At 36.8% G+C, this 24,126-nt stretch overlaps 1 protein-coding gene across 1 annotated transcript in view; it reads right to left on the bottom strand.

The window, feature by feature from the left end:
* LOC114701822 (ankyrin repeat domain-containing protein 26-like) overlaps positions 1-21,999 on the bottom strand; it is a 42,665-nt gene extending 20,666 nt beyond the window's left edge. The window contains 9 exon segments of the mRNA XM_037204852.1: positions 392-515; positions 828-861; positions 5,872-6,089; positions 8,396-8,469; positions 9,868-9,964; positions 17,441-17,511; positions 18,120-18,216; positions 19,057-19,128; positions 21,911-21,999. Of these exon segments, the coding sequence (XP_037060747.1) occupies positions 392-515; positions 828-861; positions 5,872-6,089; positions 8,396-8,469; positions 9,868-9,964; positions 17,441-17,511; positions 18,120-18,216; positions 19,057-19,128; positions 21,911-21,913 (790 nt within the window). The 5' untranslated portion in view covers positions 21,914-21,999.
* Positions 22,000-24,126: the final 2,127 nt, after the last annotated feature.

Here is a 24,126-nt window from a genome sequence, read left to right as displayed (position 1 = left end):
TTAACAGAGAATGAGAAAAAATAAGTTAGAATTCAGAAGGAATACGAGTAGCCAAAGTAATCCCGAGGAGCAGTGTTAATGCTGACTTCTAGTTATGCTACAGAGCCATAGCAACTTTCACAACAGAACACACAATAGAAAGAATAGGAAATGTTCCAGAAATGGCCCAACCTGATATAGACTCCTTACTTCTAATACAGTTTCCAAAATATGACTTAGTGAAAAGTCAACCTCTTCAAAAATGTGCAGAGAAAATAGCAGGTTAACCTTCATGTTTATGTCTCACCAAAAATCTAGACAGCTAAAAGTCCTCTATGTACAAGTCCAAATTCTGACTTTAAGATTGCCTCAGCATTAATACTAAAGCATTACATTTATGTGGGGGTCTTACCTTTATAGTTCATTTGAAGTTGGTCAACTATCATCAATATATTGTCATAATCAGGCAAATCATCATTCTCAGAGACTGATTCGGATAACTGGTGATCATCCATGGCATCCATGTGTTCTACAGTCTTCAAAATAAACCATACAATATCAGGAACATCCTCAAATGCTTATGCTATATGGTAAATGTATAATATATTAGCTATACATCTTTATGATTAGAATTTTTTGTAGGTATGAAGGGAACAGAGTTTTCAAAAGATTATCAATGGCTAGTCTTTGTTACTCACTGCTTTGATATAAATTTCAACAGATAACAAAAAGTTCTAGATCTTTTCACTTTAGTCTTTATGATGTATTTCACACATATTTCATAACGTATCACTTCCTTTGTAAATTATTTTCAGTAAAATACTGTTTTAAATTTATTTTTACAGTACCTTGTTCTTTTCATCACAGGTTTTCTTATTCAGCCTACAAAGAAGACAGAAGTTTCTGCTCAATATTTAAATATGAAAAGCACAGATAACATTGAGAACTATTATATTTATAGAAAACCCATGCATTTGTGATTTATCCTACTCAAAAATTCATAAATTATTTCAAATACGATAAGTGTCCATAAGGGAAGTTCAGTTAAAATAGAAAGTAACATTAAGGAAAAAAAAAAGACATCACTAAAACTATCCAGATAATTAAATTCTGAGCAAACTTTCTGACAGTGAATGCCACAAGAATTTATGATATTACTAGTATTATTTTATGGAAAGAAATACATAGATTTTTGTTATTGTCACTTTCTATAAAAATGAATCTTTATGGATGTTAACCCCTATTGAAGAATAATGTGTAATTTCTCCAAGAAGTTCAATCTTCTCATAGTGAAGATAGGAGTGAGCTTGTTTGGGACCTCCACTACCCTTAAATTCAGTTTAATTCTCATAACAATTATGTGCAGCAAACTCCAGTATTTTATCGATGAAAGGACTAGGAGAAGGAAGACCACGGCACCTCACTAAGTGCACAAAGCTTGTCAGTGGCAGAGTGTCTCAAACCCAGGAGTGCTGGCTGCACATGTTTCTTATTATTTGTGAACACTGTATCTGTCTTCAAACATTTCAGTTGAAACAATGGTAGGTAAATTTATACTATTGTTGCATTTCTGGTTATAAATGTAAGTAATTTTCCGCTTTCCAAATATTTAAAAAAATTAAAAAGACTAGATGTTAGCCGGGCGGTGGTGGCGCACGCCTTTAATCCTAGCACTCGGGAGGCAGAGCCAGGTGGATCTCTGTGAGTTCGAGGCCAGCCTGGGCTACCAAGTGATTTCCAGGAAAGGTGCAAAGCTACACAGAGAAACCCTGTCTTGAAAAACAAAAAAAAAAACAAAAAAACAAACAAACAAACAAAAAGACTAGATATATAGGCAATTTTGGAAATTTAGTTCAATAAATGGTTTATGTTTCTAAAGACATTTCCAAACAAGTATATTTGTCTGTTCAACTACTTATGCCTGCATTAATAGGCATACATGGAATATATGATGTATGTCAATAAAACTATTAATAAAAGGAAATAAGTCACCTATGCTACATGACTTTTCCATTAAACAATTATGAGTTCTTTATCTTTTCTGCAGAAAGTAAATGGCTATTAGCCTGACATGTATGATATTTTGCAATAGCCTATGAAATGGTAGAAACATAGCTATGATTATTCTGGCAAAGGAATAAATGAATTATTAGGATGTATTTACTATGAGTCATGCATTTGCATATTTTTATTACGTAAAAAATTTAAAACACAGTGCATGACAGTTTAGATAATAATTTTAATGTACAATTATATTAGATTATTGCATTTCCGAGCCAATTCAGAATGAATAGCTAATTGTCAAGATGACATCTGAGAAAGGATGTGTAAGTTATGCGTGAGCAAAGAAGTCTAGAAGGACAGCATGGAAAAGAGGAGCCATACAAAAACAAACAAGAAAGCAAACGAAAACCCAAGAAAATGATTCTACTCAGAGAACAAAATGGAAGCAGAACTTTATGGCACCGATGTGTTTCCAGGAACTTGGAACTGAAAGGAGAATACTCAGAAACAAGTGGAGATTAACCCTAACCTAGGCTTGAAGGCTACGCTAAAAGGTCAGAGTTCACTGCTTTTGGGAAATGACATTAAGAAAACAAGATTAATAATTCAATCTGTGGTACAATTTTTGTTTTGCTTTGGATTATAGTAATACTGGACTTAGATGAAATATTTAAAATCACAGAAAACTTGTACCATGAAAGAAAAAGGCAGAGAAATGTCTTGGGAACACAGTTTTTCTTTTATAATGACCGTTTTTATGCTGTTGAAGCTGACCATATTATTCTGTTATCTCTTCACCTTCTCTTTCATAACAATCCCTGGCCTTGGGAGAATGGGATGCAATATATACATACATACACACACACACACACACACACACACACACACACACACACACACATACATATATGGATGAGGGCTGAGCATTCTGTAGTCTCTTATTCTCTGCACCCGAGTCTTAGGGGAAGAGGTATGATATAGGTGTTCCAGGTAGGGCTGAGCACTCCATGATCTCATAACTCCATGATCTCATATTCTCTGCACACTGACAATTTGTGAATCTCTGTTTTAACCACATGTATGGCAAGAAAAGGCTTTCCTGATGATGACTGAGGGATACACTAATCAACAGGTATGGTGATAATTCATTAGTTAGTGTCAGTGTAATAGCTTATCCATTTAGCAGAATAATAGTGATAGGTTCTCCTCTAGGGCCTCTAATGTGTCCATCCCATAAGTTCTTGGTCCCAGTAATGGTGCCAAGCATGGGTTTTATTTCATGCAGCAGACCTTAAATCCAAATGGAATGAGTTTGGTTATTCCCATGACATCAGGGCCACAATTGAACCAATGAGCTTACCTTGCTATGACAGTCATTGTTGTTGTAGCTCATGTGGCTTGCAGCTTGATAAAATTAATGATTACTTTTCCATTTGGGTAGTGTGAATAGAGCCTTCCAACATTATGAAAGCTAGCCAATAGGGATGAATCAGTATTGACTTGATTTCTCCATGTTTTATGACTTAAGTATGTAGTGTCTTCAGCAAGACATCTTTAATGTGTTTACATTGAGGTTTACAAACAGCTGTCTAGTTGGATTTAAAGCCTGCTCAATAGGAGGCAATCCATGCCTGGTATTGTAAACCTCGTGAACTATTCCTGGCCAGAGAGGTTTTAGACTCTAAAGGAGAACCTACGACTGCCACTTTCCTAAACTAATATATTTTCTAATGTATTCTAAATATTTATAGCACAGAGAAGTGCAGCTGTCATCCCTCATTACAGAATCTTCTTTTTTGGTAGACAGAGCTTACTGCAGAGATCCATAACTGGCCAAATGCAGAAAGTTAAGAGATGATAGGGTGCTGTTATGGATGGTTTTAATCTCAATTTGCCACAAATTAGACTCAACTGAGTAGGGAGCCTCGCCTGAGGAGGTGTCCTGATTGCCTTGACTGGTGTGGAAAGGCCACCTGGATTGTGGGAGGCACTTTTTTGGCTAGCTTTCATAATGTTGGAAGGCTCTATTCACACTACCCAAATGGAAAAGTAATCATTAATTTTATCAAGCACTCACTAAAATAGGTGACCACCCCGACTGATGTATCTGCAGTGCAACCCTTACATCTAAGGCTTAGGGAAAACTTAGAAGAGGAAGAGGGGGCAGGAAGATTGTAAGATAAAGAGGATGAGTTGCCAGCCGTGAGACCGTGTTTTCTACACGTCTTGGAAACTACATACATGATATTTCAATAAGTTGCCCAAACCAGACTTGCATAATGACCACAGCAGTCGACATGCTAATGGAATGGAGTGGGTATTTCACAGGGCACTATGCCTAGCTGAGGGGCTACAGCCAATCAATGGCTGATGAGAGAGAGAGAATCAATTCCTTCCAGGACAACTTCCTTGATAGGCTATGCAATCCCAAATGGTCAACTATAAACGTATGTACATGTGAACAATACTAAATGGACTCAGCAGTACATATATATAACAATAATAGCCATGAAGAAGTCATGAATTTGAGGAGTTGGGGAACATCGGAGGAGTTGGAGTGGGGAGAAGGAGGGGTGGAAATAATGTAAATACAGCACTCGTGTATGAAAATCTCAAAAAAAAGTAAAAAGTATACATTAAAAAAGGTATATAATTCTGGGGCACTTTCCATTAAGCAACTATAAGTATACAAAGCAATTATTTATATTAAAATATGAATTCTATAGTAAGAATAAAACTGCATAAAATAGATTAAATTTACAAACTGAGCTTATTTAAATATATATGAAAACACTGTGGAAATATAATGTGCTCCATAACAAAATGTTAATAAATGTATATAGAGTTACAATAAACACAAAATTCGCTGTATTAGTAGTATCTTGTACTTAGCCAAAATGTCACTAAATTAGTCTCTGTGGGCTGCATTTAACCATTTGTTTGCCTGAAGTTTTTTTCTTTTTTCTGTCCATCATTCCTTGTGGTGCTGGGTATTTGAACAAAGGGCAGCCTCGTGTGACCTAAGCATTGTACCACTGAACTATATTCTGACACTTAAATATACTGTGATTAAAAAAAATTATCCACATTATTCAGTTGTTATCTCTAGCTGATTTTGAACTATAGCAACCAACAATTTAATGCCAACAAACACTAAAATGTTTACTGTCTGGTTTACAAAAATTAATAATAATAATAAAATCCCTCGGTGGTTTAGAACATTGTGTAAGTCTCTTCCCTTATTGCCATGATAAAGTACCTAACAAGTTAGTTAGGGGGAGAAGGATTTAGGGTTGATCAAGCATTCACAGCAGCTCACTTTCTCCCCTCCAGCCCATTGGACAATGTTGCCTACAGTAATGGTGGGCTTCTGCTAACCTTATCTACATAACTGTTCCCAAACAGGCCCGTAGGGGTTTGTCTCTGATACTACACAGCCTGTCAAGTTGACAATATAGCTTTGACCACTCCATCCCTTGTCAACTTGACACCCAAACTTGTGACTGTTAAATTAGAATCTTTGTTCTTATGTACCCACAAAGGACCTCATTGTGGAAGTTAAGCTGTGGGTATAAAAGCTATTGTGAAAGAAACAGGGATGCCTGCTACAAATTTATCCTTCAAAAAGTGTTTGTCAACTTCCATTAACAACACTGTGGCAGAAAACCATTTCCCTCACATCTTAGAGCTCTGCCGTTATCTTTCTAACCAAACAGTCCTCAGGATAGTGTAGAACAATGGTATCTCACCACATTCTTTTGATGTTGGTGCAAGACTGAACATCCTTAGTAAAAGCATGAGATCTGTTAAGCATGAACACCAGGCCAAGTGAGAATTAGTTTCTTAGGACAAAAGCAGTGATACACTGTTAAATATTACCATACTTACCCAACATGCTTTTTTGTTGTAACAGGAAGTTGGTGGTTACCAGACTTCCCACAATGCTTTTGCAGGGCGAATCCATTTCTACCACCATTATCAGAAATGGCAGCATCTACGTCAGCACCACCCCCCACAGCAAAAGCAGCTGCCGCAATGTTACCACGAGATGGTTTTTCCACTGTGTCCTTCTTGGGGCTGCACCCTGTCTTCTTCTTCCGTTTAAGCTGCAACAGAAGTTTGCTACTAAGAATTCTGGCGCTTTTTTAAAATAAAAATAACATTGTTTCACCAACTTTGTCACTGAGCCTGGTTCTATTTCCACCGTTTTAATTAACAAGACCCGTTTCTGTGTGTAGTTCAATATTGTCATTAAAGTATTTTTCACTTCATGGTTTTCTTTTGAGTCACTGTTTTCTATGTAAAGTGTTTACTGTCTGTAAGACACATCTGTGTAAAAAGACGTGTGTATGTGTGACAGTTGTGTAGCTTGGTCTATTTGTGGGACTCCTAACAAATGGAGCAGGAACTGTCCCTAATGTGTTGACTGGCTCTTGGGAACCTATTCCTCCGACTGGGTTGCCTTGCCCAGCCTTAATACAAGGGGGGTGCTTGGTCTTACTGCAACTTGATCTGCCATGCTTTGTTGATACTGTGGGAGGCCTGCCCACTTCTGAACAGAAACAGAGGAGGAGTGGATTGGGGTGGAGGAATGGAGGGAGGGAGGGAGGGAGGAGGGGAAACTGTGATTGGGATGTTAAAAAAAAAAAAAAGACGTTCGTGTCCTCTTTTGCTTTACTAGCAAGGTTTCATTTCATGTTAAAGAGTCAGTTTAGAGAATGTGATATTGTGTGGTTCTGGTAACAAATAATTGTTTTAATCTAAATTAATAGCCCATTTAATATATTTCTTGGAAGACAAATAAAAAGCCTGAAGATGATCCAGGAATACAGTGTATGTGGATTTTCATGCTCATTCTCTTCTAGTGAATATGTGATTATTTTCCATTTTAATTGTCCTTGTTTGATAAATAGTTCCACAACCTTTTACATCTGAGAAACAGCTAGATGTATAGACATTACCTCTATCACAATCCTTAGTTAGTTCTAGCTCCTGGGAAATTTTCTTTTTGAAGATGGAATTATAAACATCAGTTTGATTTGGCTCTTAAGTACATTGTCAGGGTAAGTTTTAAAAAAGCTAAATTTGGGGCTGGAGAGATGGCTCAGAGGTTAAGAGCACTGACTGCTCTTCCTGAGTTCAATTCCCAGAAACCACATGGTGGCTCACAACCATCTGTAATGAGATCTGGTGCCTCTTCTGTATAAATAATAATAATAATAATAATAATAATAATAATAATAAACAAAAAACTATGTTAAAAAAAGCTAAATTTACAATTAATTTAAAATAAAATAAATTTAGCCTTATCATGGCTATGGAAAAAGAAAAACTAGGAAACTAAATGAAATTCAACTTTTAAGCTTCATATTGTATTTTTCATCTGCTCCCCAAATACTGATAAACACTCTGAAATAAAAGGGAAATTTACCTTAGCCTAAGTCCAAATTAAAACATGAACAGCAATCTTAACTGTTCACAATTTTTGAATGAACTTAATTCATTGTGTGAAATTTACCAAAATCAAGTTATGTGACTTTAACACCATACAGGGTTCTCTCATAAAAAAAATCACTATACAATGTCTTATGTAGTGAGCATTTATAGTGAATTTAAACCATTTATCCAAAGTTATGTAAATGGAGAATAGGCAAATTTTAAAATATTTAGGAACCAAAGTCAATTCAGTCTCAAAGAAAATCAAATTCCTACATTGTAATTCAAATTATATGCTATGATGGTCTTTTGTACCAATATGAGTATTCGTATGAGTTCAATATAATATATACTTGTATTTACTCCAGTTAGCAGATTACAACAGTTGGATAAAAATTCCCAGATTTCTACACTGAAATGAAATGCATTGGAATGCCATTCTTTACATCCAAATATCAACTGTCCCTTTCTGGAAAGTGTCATTTATTTTTTATCCTCGATAGCTGAGTTGATCTTATACTCAGTACTCTCTTATAGTATAAATATTGAAGTCAGCTGCTGACAAGAAGGAAAAACTACATTTTTGACATTGCAGATACTGAATGTTAATAGGAATCTGTACAATTTGACCTGATAGGAATGATTACTCAAAGCATAAACAAAACTAAGTCACTATCGGTTACATTCTTCACAATGTCAATTAATAAGATCCAAATATGATATTTCTTTACCATGGAAGGATGCATGTACATAGGATGCAAAAATTCAAAAATTTCCCTCACTTCAAAAGAAAAACTTCTTAAAATTTTTATGAGTATTGTAATTTTTATATATATTACAGCATTTTTCAAATTGAATATTAAACATTATCTCTATAGATTCTTCAGTGAAGTAGAAAATATTATTCCATTTGGTCTATGCTACGTTATTAAACAAAGCATATTAAATGAGAATCTTAAATTGAAAAATTACTCACCGATGGCTGACTGCTATTGCTGCTGTCATCCTGGTTCTGTTCTTCTCCAGATGTCACATATAAGTTTGGTTCTGCTGAAAACCCAAACATTTAAACAAAGTACAAAGAAAAGTTTAATAAAATGACAGTATTTATAACAACACAGAATTGCAAGATGACTCAGTAGGGAAAGGTATTTGCTGACAATACTAATGATCTGAGTTTGATACCCACAACCAATATAGTAGAACTGACTCCTTCAAGTTGTAATCATGTGCCCCTGTCACCCACAAAAAAAAACATATAATAAATGAATGAATGAATAAATACATGTAAAAAATTAAAAATCAAAGTTTTATTTTCAAAAGAAATTGACTAAGCCTAATCTTTACTTGACTGTTATTCCCCTTTCTTGGGGACACACTTCTTAACAGATATTGGAAATTACCAAACATCAATATTCCACTTGGACAGACAAACCCTCAGAAACAACTTTTTTCTTTCTTTCTTTTTCTTTCTTTCCTTTCTTTTCTTTCTTTCTTTCTTTCTTTCTTTCTTTCTTTCTTTCTTTCTTTCTTTCTTTCTTTCTTTCTTCCTTCCTTCCTTCCTTCCTTCCTTCCTTCCTTCCTTCCTTCCTTTCTTTCTTTCTTTCTTCTTTTTTTTTTTTGACACAGGGTTTCTCTGTGTAGCCTTGGCTGTCCTGGAACTCTGTAGACCAGGCTGGCCTTGAACTCAGAGATCCACCTGCCTCTGTCTGCTGGGATTAAAGGCATACACTACCAATGCATGGATGAAGACAACATTTTTAAATACCACAGAAACATTCAAATTCACCACACATGCCATTTTCTATTTCGGCACTGATAGTTAAACAACCTGCATTTTATTTATCAAAACTGTTTTTCCTTTCTGTCTTTCATTTATGACTATGGTGGTCCTTCCATCTGAAAATACTATTTCTGGCAAACTCCTTTCCTTCTCTAAGACTCATACATTGTGGGAAGTCATCACTGATTGTGTCAATTGTATTCTATTAGAACAAGCATCTCTTTTGAGTTCTTTAAAACTTTATCAATTTTTTATTGTCCCTATGGTACTTGAAATTTAAGCTATTGTTGCATGCCTACTTCTTTTGTTCCTGAACTGGGAGGGTCAAGTTTTTAGTACTGTTTTCACACACAGGATCATGAATTTCTGCTTCCTTTTCCTAGTACTCCTCATACTTGGTGCATTTCTTACTAATTTTCCTGTTTTCACTGCTCTTCATTACAGCTCAACATTTCTCAGACGCCTGAATATTTTGAAATTGATTTAAAGTGGCATTCCCATTTGCAGACTATGCTAAGTTTGATATCAGACTTATTACCATTTGAGTTCTATTTGAACTCACTGTATGTGTAATAAATAATTTCGTTGGCTCATGGCATATACCAGTTGCTCCTAGTCTGAATAATTACTCGACCAAATTGCTTTCAACTAAATAGAGTTCTGACCTGTCATATGTCCACTTGCCACGTTTTCTCCTCTCTGATCTGAGATCTTTGGTGAATAGACAACATCCTTCTTTTGTGCAAGAGGCTCAGAGAGGATCTGTTGAAATCAGAGTCAGGAAAGATCTTAACAAAGCTCTCTCATGTGTTACTGGAAAAGACAGCTTAATTTCCTGTTTCAAAGCAATAACACTGGAAAATAAGGGTTGGTTGTATTGAAACTCAGAATACTGAGTAGAGAGCCTCACAAGGTTGTCTAAATAAAGCTTGATGTTTACTTTCATATAGCTGTACTACATAAACCAACCATGAAAGGTTGAAAGGAACATACTCATAGACATCATATATCAACAACAGTTTTGAATATAAAATTATACATTGTTTCCTTCAGTGAAATATAATATATATGTTAAAATCTTTTAAATTTTAAATTTTGTTAGTTTCATACATTAAAGAATAAGTGTATTTTTTTTTGCCCCTCACTCCCTTTCTCCCTCCCTCCCTTTTCTACTGTACATCTTATTCCCAACACACTTCCATGCTTTTTTCCTTTCTTCTATTGCATGACTTTAGAGTGTCTTGCCTGAGTGTATTGCTAGGAGGCATGTGACTTCTTCAGGGGACAAGGCCTGAGAATAGCATGAACAAAATTCTCCCTGTGTCAAGGCCCCAAGAATCTGACCCATTTTTGGCAAGACCCATGGGTAGGTCGCTGCATAATTCTGGGCACGACCCAGGAGCATATATGCTACCTGCTCTCCTTGTTTTCCTTATACAAATCATATTGCTGGCTGCCTCTAGTGTTACTTTCTCAGAGCGATGGATGAAATGGCTATTGCATAAGAAAAACTTCTCCCTGGTGACTCTCCTCTTGGTGAGCAAGAGGGGATGTTGTTAAAAATATACAGTGGACTTGATTCAGCTCCTAAAGCCTTTGATGTTTCAAGTGTGATCATGAGTTTCAGGATACTCAAGAACAGGATATTGCTTTTCCAATACACCTTGTCACTAGCCTGAAAGAGTCATAATAGTTCATGACATTATAAATCTTCAGAACTGTTCTGGAGAGAATGATTCTAAGCGCAAGAGTCTAGGAGAAATGCAAATAAGCAGATGATGTCAAGAGTTAATGGGAACAGTCTAGGAACAGGGAATGAAGAGCAGAATCAGAGAAAGCCACAGTGCCCTCATTTCTAACAGTTGTGCCAATACTGTAGGAAGTTGAGAGGAAGGGGACATGAGAACAAGATAAGCAGTGCCAACTATTAAGAGTAAGCTTTTAAGCTATGTAGTCTACAGAATGATAAGAAAAAACCTGGTATATCCTCCATAGGAGATAGAGTAGTACAGAATGAAGAACAAACTGATTTAGCCTTGGCTGCTGAGTCAATTGTGAGAACTTAGGTTTGACTAGAGGTAGACATTAACTACTAGAGGTGAAACTCTCTTCCACTTTGCATGATGCTGTAACCTCAAATGCTGCCAGCTGGGCACACTGTTCTACCTGTAGGTGTGCCTAGTTAGAAAACCTGGTCTCTTGCAACACTGCTTATGTTTCTAACATTAGAGCTATGAATCAAGCAGGTAATGGTTACCAGTGGGAAAGCTGGGCGATGGTAGGGGAACGAGGTAAAGGAACAAACTGGCAATTATTGTAACCATTGTTAGAAATATAAGGAAATAAATTTGATTATAAAACTGATCATACAAACTATTGGAACTGTACAAAGAAAAATGACCGAGGCTATCTGAGGTCATTTGTTTGAAACAGGTGATTCTAATTTCTTGCTGTGCCAGCTTTACACACCCATCCCAGGTCATCAGACCCATTTGAAGTTAGACTTCCAGCAGTAACCAACCACTTTCTGATTGGATTGTGGCTCACTCCATAGAAGGGTATTCATGTTTGGTCTATAAGCTTGGTCAAGGGTCCATAACTAGAGAGGTAATTTGTCTTTGGGGGAAACTGCTGTGGATATCACTCTATGTAAATAAAACACTGATGGCCAATGACCAGGCAGGAGGTAGGTGGGACAAGGAGAGAGGAGAATTCTGGGAAGCGGAAGGCTGAGAGAGAGAGACTGCAGCCACCGCCAGGAGAAGAGCATGTAGAGACGCCGGTAAGCCACCAGCCACGTGGCAAGGTATAGATTTATAAAAATGGGTTAATATAAGATAAAAGAACAGTTAGCAAGAAGCCTGCCACGGCCATACAGTTTATAAGTGATATAAGCGTCTGAGTGATTATTTTATAAGTGGATTGTGGGACTGCGGGGCTTGGGGAACCAGGAGAGAAGCCCTCCAGCAACAAATGGCGCCCAACGGCTCGAGTTTCCACCTTAAACCTGAGAATATTTAATAACCAATTCTAAACAGAGCCAAAACCAGGTTCCTGCTTCTTGTCTCATACGGGCAGCTAGATGCGACAAAACACAAGTTTGGACACTGGCGGGTTCCTGGCGGGTGCGTTTGACTGGCAGTATGGCGGAAATGAGGCATCTGCCAGCGGCAAATTAAGCTGTGTGGTAGATTTAGTCTTTACTAGTGTTTAAAAAAAAAAAAAAAAAAAAAGAGGTTTCTGGGCTACACGCTGCTTTGATAAAAGCTTAGACCCACTATTTCTGAGACTTGATGACTCCCAGAGCTGGCAGAAAACGTACCACTGCCATGTTGGGAAGCTGAAGGGGCGGAGCCAGCAGCCACAGCGCTGTTTCGGGCTTACAATGGTACAGTTTAAAGCAATAGGCTCAAGGCTCAAGGTAATATAAAACATAAGCCACATAAAGATGGCTACCACACAGAGAATCTGGATTATGTTCTCTTTGATATTCATAACTAAACAAAAACATTTGATTACAAAAGCTGTTGAGTTATGCCAAAATGTATATTTTAAAGGTACCTTGACTTCAAAATTTGGATATAAGGATATGTTACTTTGGAAAAGAGGTTCTGCTTTTGTTTCCACAGAAAGCCAGAGGCTGTGGACTTGTTCCAGATTAAGATACATCAGGTTTCACCAGCCAAGACCCCCTGAAAGGACTCCGATGACACCATGGCCCAGATGATCCAACATCCAGATCGGTTTCAAGGCAACTGGTTCACACAATACAGCCTCACGGACTACCCCATAGGTCTAAAATTTTCTTTGCGTCCCCATAAGATACAGCGCCCCCTCCAGCAGGAAGTAGTAAGAGATGCTACGCCCAAATTCCCAAATATACCAAGCTGGCTTTAGAGGTGGAATTGGCTCACTCCCCCTCTAAACCCAGACATATTGCTTTAAAAAAAAAAAAAATGGTTAAGGGATTCTTGTGTCCCAAATCAGAAGAGCCCTCTGGTGTGGGACAGAGAAAAACCAATATTTTTATTTAAAAACAGGTTGATTATAAATGTGATCTCTTTCTAAAAAAGAAAAGGGGATATGATATAGATATATAGGAGGATATGGAGATGATAAGATAAAAGGGTAGATTAATGAACTTACTTTTAAAGAATAACTTGTTTAAAATGTTTTACATTGGTATAAATTTTGGTTCATTGATACAAACTTGAAGTTAATTTTGTTATACTCTCTCTATATATGTATATATTTCTATTCTTGTTTGAGGTGTTGTGTTTATATAACTCATTTAAAATTGTAATGGATAATTAAAAAATAGATTAATAATTAGTCATCTATGATAATCATATCTGTAGCCATGTTAGTTAAGTCTTCTAGGTATACATAGATATATTTCAGATAGATAGGTAATCTTCAAACACTTCATAGACCTGGAGAATATGGCATTTAAATAACTTAGAATTCTGTTGATGTGAGACACAATTGCTCCTGGCTGCACCAATTGATCCCGAGAGAATGTTGGGCTTCTAAGACATTTCCATTCAGAAGTTTGTCTTTTTGGCACAAAATGGCCTACTGGGCAAAGAACTGCCCTTGCCTTGACGGCTGACAGTACAAATGCAATGCTGTCCTTTCTGGACAAGCGGCACACAAGGAAAGCGACCACTGTACTCTGCCAAGACAGGGTAAGATGGTCTCTCAGAATTCCTGCTTCTAAAAATGGTCTGTCAGATACTCTAGGCCTGTAGCCAATTTGAATGCACCAACAATGCTGAGAAACATCAGGTGACTGTCCAGGCTGCCAGCTGTCTTGGTCTACTCTTGCAAGATTCCCGAAGTTGCTTGCATCCGTCTACCATTTCTCAGGTACCATTATGTTCCTTCTCAGGTCTTTGATGTGGTTGAAGGCTAGATAGTCGTAATTTCCTCAGTTATGATAAAAGATAAGTTAGCTATAAAACCTTAAACTCACAAATATAAGATAGATAGGACATCTTCTTTAATATTGTAACTATAATTCTTGCTCGGTAATTGTTTTGTTATATGTAATTTTACCATGTTAAAGTTAAAACCTTCCTTTTTAAAAAAAGAAGAAAGGGGAAGTGCTGTGGATATCACTCTATGTAAATAAAACACTGATGGCCAATGACCAGGCAGGAGGTAGGTGGGACAAGGAGAGAGGAGAATTCTGGGAAGCGGAAGGCTGAGAGAGAGAGACTGCAGCCACCGCCAGGAGAAGAGCATGTAGAGACGCCGGTAAGCCACCAGTCACGTGGCAAGGTATAGATTTATAAAAATGGGTTAATGTAAGATAAAAGAACAGTTAGCAAGAAGCCTGCCACGGCCATACAGTTTATAAGTGATATAAGCGTCTGAGTGATTATTTTATAAGTGGATTGTGGGACTGCGGGGCTTGGGGAACCTGGAGAGAAGCCCTCCAGCAACAGGAAACCTACGACCACTGATTTGCTAAGCGGTCATAGTTTTAAACTGCCTTCTAAATATCCATGCTTATACCCATACAGTAGAGTTACACTGAGTTTTCACTGACAAAACAAAAAACCACAAAAAACTTCTTACTTCAGTGGACAATAGCTAATACAGAAACCAATGACAGACGAAAGTTTCAATGGTGGGGTAGTGACTCACTATAAAATCCCTTTCAAGGCTCAGGGAACATTGCAGAAGAGGAGGCAGGAAAAATATAAGAAGGAAGTGCACCAAAGAGAAATACATTTTTAACAAGTAAAATATTAAGTAAATTCTTAAATGTAAGGTAGTGTGATACAGGCGTAATCATTTAGAGGGATTTCAATGAGTGAAGCTGTTTTAAGGGAAAATAAGATATACATCATTAAAATATTATGCCAGATAAAGAACAAAGAAAATGTTGTATTAGATTTTTCTGGTAGATTAAAAACAGGGATAAATTCCGAGGCTCCTAGGAAGATGTGGGGATAAATGCAGAGCCTGGGAAGATGCCTTGGTGGAAAAGACTTGTTTCTGTGCAAACATCAGCTCCTGATGTTGAAATACCAGTGACCTGTCAAAACTCTGGTATGGCCATGTATGCATGTAAACCCAGTGCTGGGTGTAGCAGAGACATGAGAACTGTTGGGGTTTGTTGACAACCAGTCTCTATCCGCACTCAACAGGAGACGTTGTATCAAGGAAGGAGCCAACTTGACAACTCAGGACTCCTGAGGTCCTCCTATGCCATCCTATTTGTTCCCAGATGCATGCAGTGGCACACACATATGAACACATACAGCAATGCACATGCATCTCTCTTACATATACTCCCATATATAAAGTCCTAAATATCGATAAATATTAGAATAACAACATTTTAATAAAGTGATCAAATGTTAAAAAATACATGTATTAGGTTATATTAAAATAATAGCATGAAAAATACTAGATATAGTACAGATCTGTTAAGGAAAACCTTCAAAAAAGAATTCCAAACTATAACAAGAGTGGAAGCATATGTATGTTTATTTTTTATCAAGTGTTGTAATGATCTGGGCTTTACTTTATCCTTTCTTACGTATTCTTTACAAGTGTAAAGGTGGCTAGCACACGATTCTCCCCATTCTTGTTTCAGGTCTGTCCAGAATCCAAAGAGCCAGATGAAATATTGTGACCCTCTGTTTCCCTCTGCTCAGTGTGTCATCCTCCTAGATACTGGCATGGTTGATATGTTCTCATTCATTAATACACAGCTTACATCTTGTACGTTCATCTTCCCCAATCACAGAATTTTATTCTCACTTCTAAATAAGAGGAACTACAAACTACATTGATATTTTTTTTTGTCCTAATACCCCGTGTTTTCTTCATATTAAGCATGTAATGTGACTTGCAAGTGTTTGCAGCTGACCAATTTCTCTAGCTTGTCACTGTGTCAAAGACTCTTACCTAGGATATTCAGTGTGTAATTTCTATCATAGAGTGATACACAATAGAAGAAGTTTATTCAATATCAAAATATTTCATCATCTTCAGGAGTATGCCAAGCAAAGTTAGAATATGTCTATAGCATATATATATTAAATTTTTCTTAAAAATGAGAAATCTGTATACCAAATACATCAATAGAAGTCCATGCCAAGTCCACTATAATGTCAATGAAATACAATACACAATACTTTTATATTTGCCAATTTATATCATTGAAATCAAGGTAAGTTAGAAAGCTATCTTTTGTATGCTCACCCAAAAATGCCCCAATAAGTAAATTTCCCTGTGTGTTAATTACCACCCCATATGAATCTACTTTCTCCATCAATGGACACATGAAAGTCACATAGAGATCATAAAGAAAGGATTCAACTTTTAAGTTTGAAAATACTGACTGGCATCTGGAAATAGAAATCTTTTTGACTGCGTGGGAATGATCATCCTTTAACGATAATACAATTGTAAGGGTACCACCTATGTCTTCCTTACAATTTCAGATGCTAGGAGCTGGAGTGATATTTTTGTTGGGAAAGTATCTATAGAAGAAGAATGAGGCCGGACGGTGGTGGCGCACGCCTTTAATCCCAGCACTTGGGAGGCAGAGCCAGGCGGATCTCTGTGAGTTCGAGGCCAGCCTGGGCTACCAAGTGATTTCCAGGAAAGGCACAAAGCTACACAGAGAAACCCTGTCTCGAAAAACCAAAAGAGTGAGGCCTTGAATCAGCACCCACATAAATAAGTCAAGCAGGGCAGTATGTTTCTACTTTTGAGTCCTGGGAGCATTCTAGCCAATTGATGAGATCATGTTCAGTTAGAGACCTTGTCTCAATAAATACAGTGTACAGCAATAGAATAGTCCTTACTCAGACATGGACCTCTAACCTCTGCATTCATGTGCATATGCACCTGGCACACATTTGTATTCTCTCATTTCTCCCTCTCCCCCGCTTTTTCCACACCCACCCACCCATGACAAGATAAGACATTAAAATTTAAAATACTTATTTACATCTTAACTATTGGTCATGTTATTGAATTTATACAGTCAGGTGTTCAGGTAATTTTCAGGAAGAAATTTGACAAGAAATGGAAAGATGATGTTTAGCACCAAACTCATATAGACTCTTAAGAATATTAATGAGCCAAAACATTTTAATACTAAATATTAAAATATGATCAATTGTCCTACAAGATAATCTGATATGTAATTTTATTTTCATATGCTATTGTGTTAAAACTGCATTAAATCCTTCGATTTAAATTATTACGTACTGAGGACTGAACACTTTCATGGCTATAACACTTTCTTTCATCTTCTGTTGTTGTCTCTTCTTTGCACGGACCTGTTGACAAATGTATATATTTAAGTAAAATAAATTATTACTAAATGGCAGGTAATTTGAATGTATTTTATTGAAATAAAATAATTAAAGCTAGTTATAAGCACCACCTTTTTATTTTTATAAAGTATAGGTTCAATTATACTTAATATTTAGTTGAAGATTTAATTTTGTACAAGATATTTTTATTTGCCATTAGCTTTCAAAAGTATTTGATTGGAATGACACCCCACTATGATTGAAATAGTTAAAATAATATGAGCTATATGGAGATAATGTAGAATAACTTCATGAATAGGCAGAAAAACAATGAAATTTGGTTATGGTGTGATAGTATTTATTTCTATTTCTTTTCAAAATCCTTTAAAATTTTATTTTTATTTCATATATGTGAACTGTAAGATTTTATTTTTATGTATGTCTGCATGTGTGTGTCTGTCTGAGAGAATGCCATGTTTGTATGGGTGCCTATTGAGGCCAGTCATGGATGCAATGTCAATCCTACTATGTAATACTACAAGTAAACGTCATTGTCCACTGACATGTATTGGTTCTTGTGATTTGCTTAAGATGACTTCAATGGGTATTTATTTATAAAATATAGACCTTACCTGTCATTACCATGGTCGGCTTAGTTTGTCTTCTTTGATCTGCAGTGACAGTTAAAGTAATCACATCCTGCTTCTGTGGAATATGCTCAGAGGCAATCTGTTAAAATTAATATAAAATGAGTTGTAAGAAATATCCTTACAAGTTCTAAGACTATTCGAGTTCTTCATTTCAACAACACTAGCCTTGTTCTTAAGGGAAGCACTGGATCCCATGCCATTTAAAGAGAACCTCATGAACATTATCAAAATAAAATCTTATGTTTGCCTTCATATGATCACTTATTTAAAAACAACAAATGTAGAAAGTAAGAAGCCAGGTGGTGGTCCCACATGCCACCACCCAACGCTCGGGAGGCAGAGCCAGGAGGATCCCTCTGAGTTTAAGGGCAGCCTGGTTTACAGAGGGAGACCCAGGACAGGCACCAAAACTACACAGAGAAACCCTGTCTCAAAAAACCAAAAAACAAACAAACAAAAAAAACCGAAACAAAACAAAAAACCCCAAAACAAACAAACAACAACAAAAACCAAACCAAACCAAAAAACAAAAAAAACCTCAGAAGAAATGTATTTGTAGAACAGTGATTGTCAACACATGCCAACTAATAAAGAAACATTGAAGATTATTTATTTTGCTAATTTAAAAATAAAATCATTGCACACACAAAACACTAATAAATGGTCACAATTAAGTACTTAAACAAAAATATTTCATCTCTGTATGATTCTGAGGATATTCTTAGAGTCCTCACATGTTTAAAACTAAATAACATCTTCTTTCTGGTACCAAATATCTTTCTGAAAGTTACCTGAAATTCAACATGTATAAAGTTCATAGTATCATAAAGAATTCAAATCAAAATAGACTTTCCTGAGTATGTTTAACAAAACAAAATAGGATAAAATGAGAACCTTCAGGTAAAATATTTAACCATACCAATGACTGAGCTTTTTCACGGCCATCATGCTTTCTCTGTCCTTTCTTGATGTCCCTTTTTCCTCGGTTCTGCTGATAAATGGATGCATTTAAGTAAAAGTAACTGAAATACAGTGATGAGTTGATCATGTTCCAGTGGAAAAATCACACACTCGAGAATGACTGGGCAACATAAACTGGCCTTGATAGGTTTAAAAAGCACACAGAGTGGGTGAGTGGGGAAGGGAATGGACATGGGAAGATTAGGGCAAAACTCTGCTTCTCAGAGAAAGAATAAAACAGGTCCCTAGAGACTAAAATGTTAAAGTTGCACATGGTTATACACACACAGACATAGTGTATGGTCGGAGAAGGAAGAGTAGCAGCACACGCACAGTTATCAGAGGATGAGTTCATTTACGACAGAAGTTAAAAACAAAATTCTGCCTTGAAATTAAAGACTGCTTCCAGAAATATTCAGGACTGAAAACTGTCAATTTCCCATTAGCATAAATTGAATTCTTACTAAATGAATAAATGTATAACATGTGGGATCCAGAAAGGCTAGTTTCTAATCATTACTCACAAAGCTATATGAAATGAGTTGAGGAATAAAATAAGTAATGTGTTCAACTTCACCAAATGTGAAGCTTAGTCTCTTGTGTCACATCTCTGTGTGGTTGTAACATGATTAGATAATTTATCTCAAACCTCCCCTTCTTGCGTGTAAGGAGCTCCAGATGAAGGGTGAGGAGGGCTGGGGATAAAAAGCACATTGCTAAAGCATGGGCATTGTGTGTGGGTGCAATGTTGAAACAAATAGACTAGATGATTGTCCATCATCTGAGCACATTATATTGATTGCTTACATCTTCCCAATAGAATACTTACATCTAAGAATTATAGATTTAGAATACACAACCACCTAATAACAGAGAATATTGGTATGCAAAGTCTAAAATAATTATTTTTGCTGTTCATTTCATTGTAGCTTTTCTTCCCCCTTGTGATAGTTTAAATGTAATTGCCCCCCCCCCCTAAACTCATAGGGAATGGCACTATTAGGAGGTATGGCCTTGTTGGAGGAAGTGTGTCACTGTGGGGGTGGGCTCTGAGGTCTTATATATGCTCAAGCCGTGCCCAGTGTCCCAGACAACTTCCTGTTGCCTGCAGGTCAAATGGAGGACTCTCAGCTCCCTCTCCCAGCATCATGTCTGCCTGTACACTGCTATGTTGCATCATGATGATAATGCACTAAAGCTCTGAAAATGTAAGCCACCCCATTAAATGTTTTTCCTTTATAAGAGTTGTCATGGTCATGGTGTCTCTTCACAGCAATAAGAACTCTAACTAAAATATCCCTAGGAAAAACTGTATATCCAAATCAATAGTTATTCCTTTGGTTCTGTGGTGCTTCAAGTTATACAATAGATCTTTTATATAGATCTCTGATAACTACCCTTCATAGTATATGGTTGGTTGACAAGAACCCTCTTGACCACCAAAGGACAAATCCAGAAACCAGGAGCTGGTAAATCATAATGAGAATTCTATCATGATCCTCTTCATATGATATCAAATTTGAGTCTCTATGGCCAATGCTATCCCAATTTAACTTTCTTTGAATCTGGTCTTTCTCCTTAAACCTAATGTTCTTGATTTTATTTATTTAAAATGTTCTTGATTTTATTTAAAAGTTCTTATTAATACAAACAAACCTGATGCCCATTATTAGATCTGAAAGATCAGAGAAGCAGAACAAGCCACAGCCACCTCACCTTGCCAATTCCTCAGCTGATCCTGTTTCCTCAAACTGGAAGCCTCTGAGTTCTTATCAGAATGGATCGCAGCTGAACTGCTGCTCAAAAGCCTAAAAGCTTAACCAGGCTCTAGCTCCTTGTCCTCATGCCTTAAATACCTTTCTGCTTCCTGCCATCACTTCCTGGGATTAAAGGCTCTTGTTACCACGCCTAGCTGTTTCCAGTGTGGAACTCACAGAGATCCAGACAGATCTCTGCCTCCAGAAGGCTAGGATTAAAGGTGTGAGTGCCACCATTTTCTGGCTTCTATGTCTGTCTAGTGGTTGTTCTGTTCTCTGATCCCAGATAAATTTATTAGGGTGCACGATATATTGGGGAACACAATATCACCACAGTCTTCTTCATCATATTCAAAACATTAAGGGGCAGGAAAAATAATATATTTCTAAGTGAATTTTTTTGTGTGTCCATGGTTTACTTGACTACTTGCCCTGTGGCTTTCTCTTTCCTGGTTCCCTTATTTTGACCTATATGAGACTCTTCTGAGAAATAATCCCTGTTAGACATTAATTAATGTTCATATACAATTGATTATTCGATTATTCGTGTTTCTACATATCACAAGAAAATCAAACACTGGTCAACAGGATGGGATATTACAATTCTTAATATCTTCCTTGAAGGAAAGAAGAAAAGACAATGGGAAACATGCACTTAATTTCTTGACAACGTTACCTACTGGAAGATCAATTATCTTTTCTGAATCTTATAGTACCCTATCTTCATTTTCTAAAGAATTTCATTATTTTAATAGAATCAAATATATACTTCTTCCCGTTTTCTGGTACTTGATAATTTCCTCATTCTTAAATCCCCTGTGTCCCCTACACTCTGTGAGGTTTTACTACTCTTCCAATACCATGACCTTGTAACTTACTGAGCAATTGGACTGCTTCAGTGGTACATTCCATTTCACATTTGCAGTTATTATTCTTAATGGCCTCTTAATCTACTGTATGACAGATATACACAAATATAGTATCTCTACCCACTGATATTGTTTTGATTTATGTAACTATTCCTTCAAAGGGTACACATAAAATAAAGATTTTTACCATTCATTTCTAGACTAGTATAGTCTTCTCTTCTTTGATCCACAGTTTCAGCTAAGGGTCCTTGGTTCTCTTTTGTTGAAGGAGTTGCAGAGACAATCTGAAAAATTAATATTAAAAATGAGTCGAATATCCTTCTCTATTCTAGGAAGATCAGAGTTCTACATTGCACAACGGTGAGATAAGAGGAATCCACATTTTCAGTAGAAAGCTTTAGGCATGCGCCCTCATTGCATTCTTACTTTTTTCTTCATTTGGCCATTGACAGTGTAAGTCAACATGAATGCTACCATGGATATGAGTAGTTGTCAAAAACATATCAAAAAGATACATTTAAGATTACTTATTACTGGGGCTGGAAAGATGGCTCAGAGGTTAAGAGCACTGGCTGTTCTTCCAGAGGTCCTGAGTTCAATTCCCAGCAACCATATGGTGGCTCACAACCATCTGTTATGAGATCTGGTGCCCTCTTCTGGCCCAAAGGGATACATGCAAGCAGAATACTGTATACATAATAAATAAATAAATCTTTTTTAAAAAAGATTATTTATTACTAGTATAAAAATGAAAATATACATTGTACACACAGAGACCACAAATAATACCCCCATTATGCCAAAATTCATTTGTGGATTGTCAAATTAAAATCACCACATCATATATGTTAAACTCTCATCTACAGCCAAAGGACTCACAATTTAATGCAGCATTAACAGCCATTTCATTAACCACGTAGAAAGACTCATGGACGTCTAGTATCACTGTCACAAAAATTAGTAAAAATGCATTTCTCACTTTGTATGATGATAGTAAGACACCAACAATACCTTACTATTGTCATAGAAATGCTAATTAAAATATATAGTGTGATATTAAATCACAAATGAACCAATTATAAAGGTAAAGATATTTTCAAAATTAAATAACTGTGATCAATTATTTTATAAGAAAATTGCACATATAGTTTTATTGTCTTATGATTTCTAGTTAGACAATAAAACAGTATTAGATGAACATCTTCCATTGAAATTTTCCATACCAAAGACGGAAGTTTTTCCTTCTTAGCGCTCCTCCTAAGCTCTTCTGTAGATGCCATTTCTGTGTTTGGAGCTGGTGAGAAATACATTTAACCAATTATGACTGTAATGCAATAAGTCATACTGACAAAGTATTACACAGAGATACAGAGAAAAGTTTAGATACAGTTAAATTAAAAATTTAAGATTTATTTTCCTAAAAAACACTTTCAAGTACTCTAAATCTTTAGCTGAAGCTTTAGCATTTCATGAGCTACTTGAGATCACATAAGACTTAAATATATCCCTCGGGACAGACAGGAGAATGCACCAGGTTCAGAGAATTGAAGAATTTCATGTATTCACTTAAAAATTAATACACTTAACACAGAAGAAGAAGCACTCAGGTACAATTTTTTTTTATGTATTTATTTTACAATACTATTCAGTTCTACATAATAGCCACAGATTCTCTTGTTCTCTCCCTTCCTGCCCCCCTTCCCTTCCCCCCAGCACACCCACCATTCCCACCTCCTCCAGATCAAGGTCTCCCCCGAGGACTGAGATCAACCTGATAGACTCAGTCCAGGCAGGTCCAGTCCCCTCCTCCCAGACTGAGCCAAGCATCCCTGCATAAGTCCCAGGTTTCAAACAGCTAACTCATGCAACGAGCCCAGGACCTGGTACCACTGCCTAGATGCCTCCCAAACAGATCAAGCCAATCAACTGTCTCACCTATTCAGAGGGCCTGATCCAGTTGGGGGCCCCTCAGCCTTTGGTTCATAGTTCATGTATTTCCATTCATTTGGTTATTTGTCCTTGTGCTTTATCCAACCTTGGTTTCAACAATTCTCGCTCATATAAACCCTCCTCTTTCTCACTAATTAGACTCCCAGCGCTCCACCAGGGGCTTAGCCATGGATGTCTGCATCCAGATTCCTCAGTCCTTGGATGGGGTTTATGGCACAACTATTAGGGTGTTTGGCCATCCCATCACCAGAGTAGGTCAGTCCCGGCTGTCTCTCGACCATTGTCAGCAGTCTTTGCTGGGGGTATCTTTGTGGATTTCTGTGGGCCTCTTTAGCTGGGAAATTCATAGCACTAAATGCCCACATAAAGAAGTCAGGTACAATTTTTTAAAACACCACTGAAATAAGTGTAATAACTAATAAGTTTGCTGTGGATGGTCTATATTCAAATTGC

This window comes from Peromyscus leucopus, chromosome 4 (genome assembly GCF_004664715.2).
Source record: "Peromyscus leucopus breed LL Stock chromosome 4, UCI_PerLeu_2.1, whole genome shotgun sequence".
In the NCBI taxonomy this organism is placed as follows: domain Eukaryota; kingdom Metazoa; phylum Chordata; class Mammalia; order Rodentia; family Cricetidae; genus Peromyscus; species Peromyscus leucopus.
This window is presented reverse-complemented; position numbering and strand designations above follow the sequence as displayed.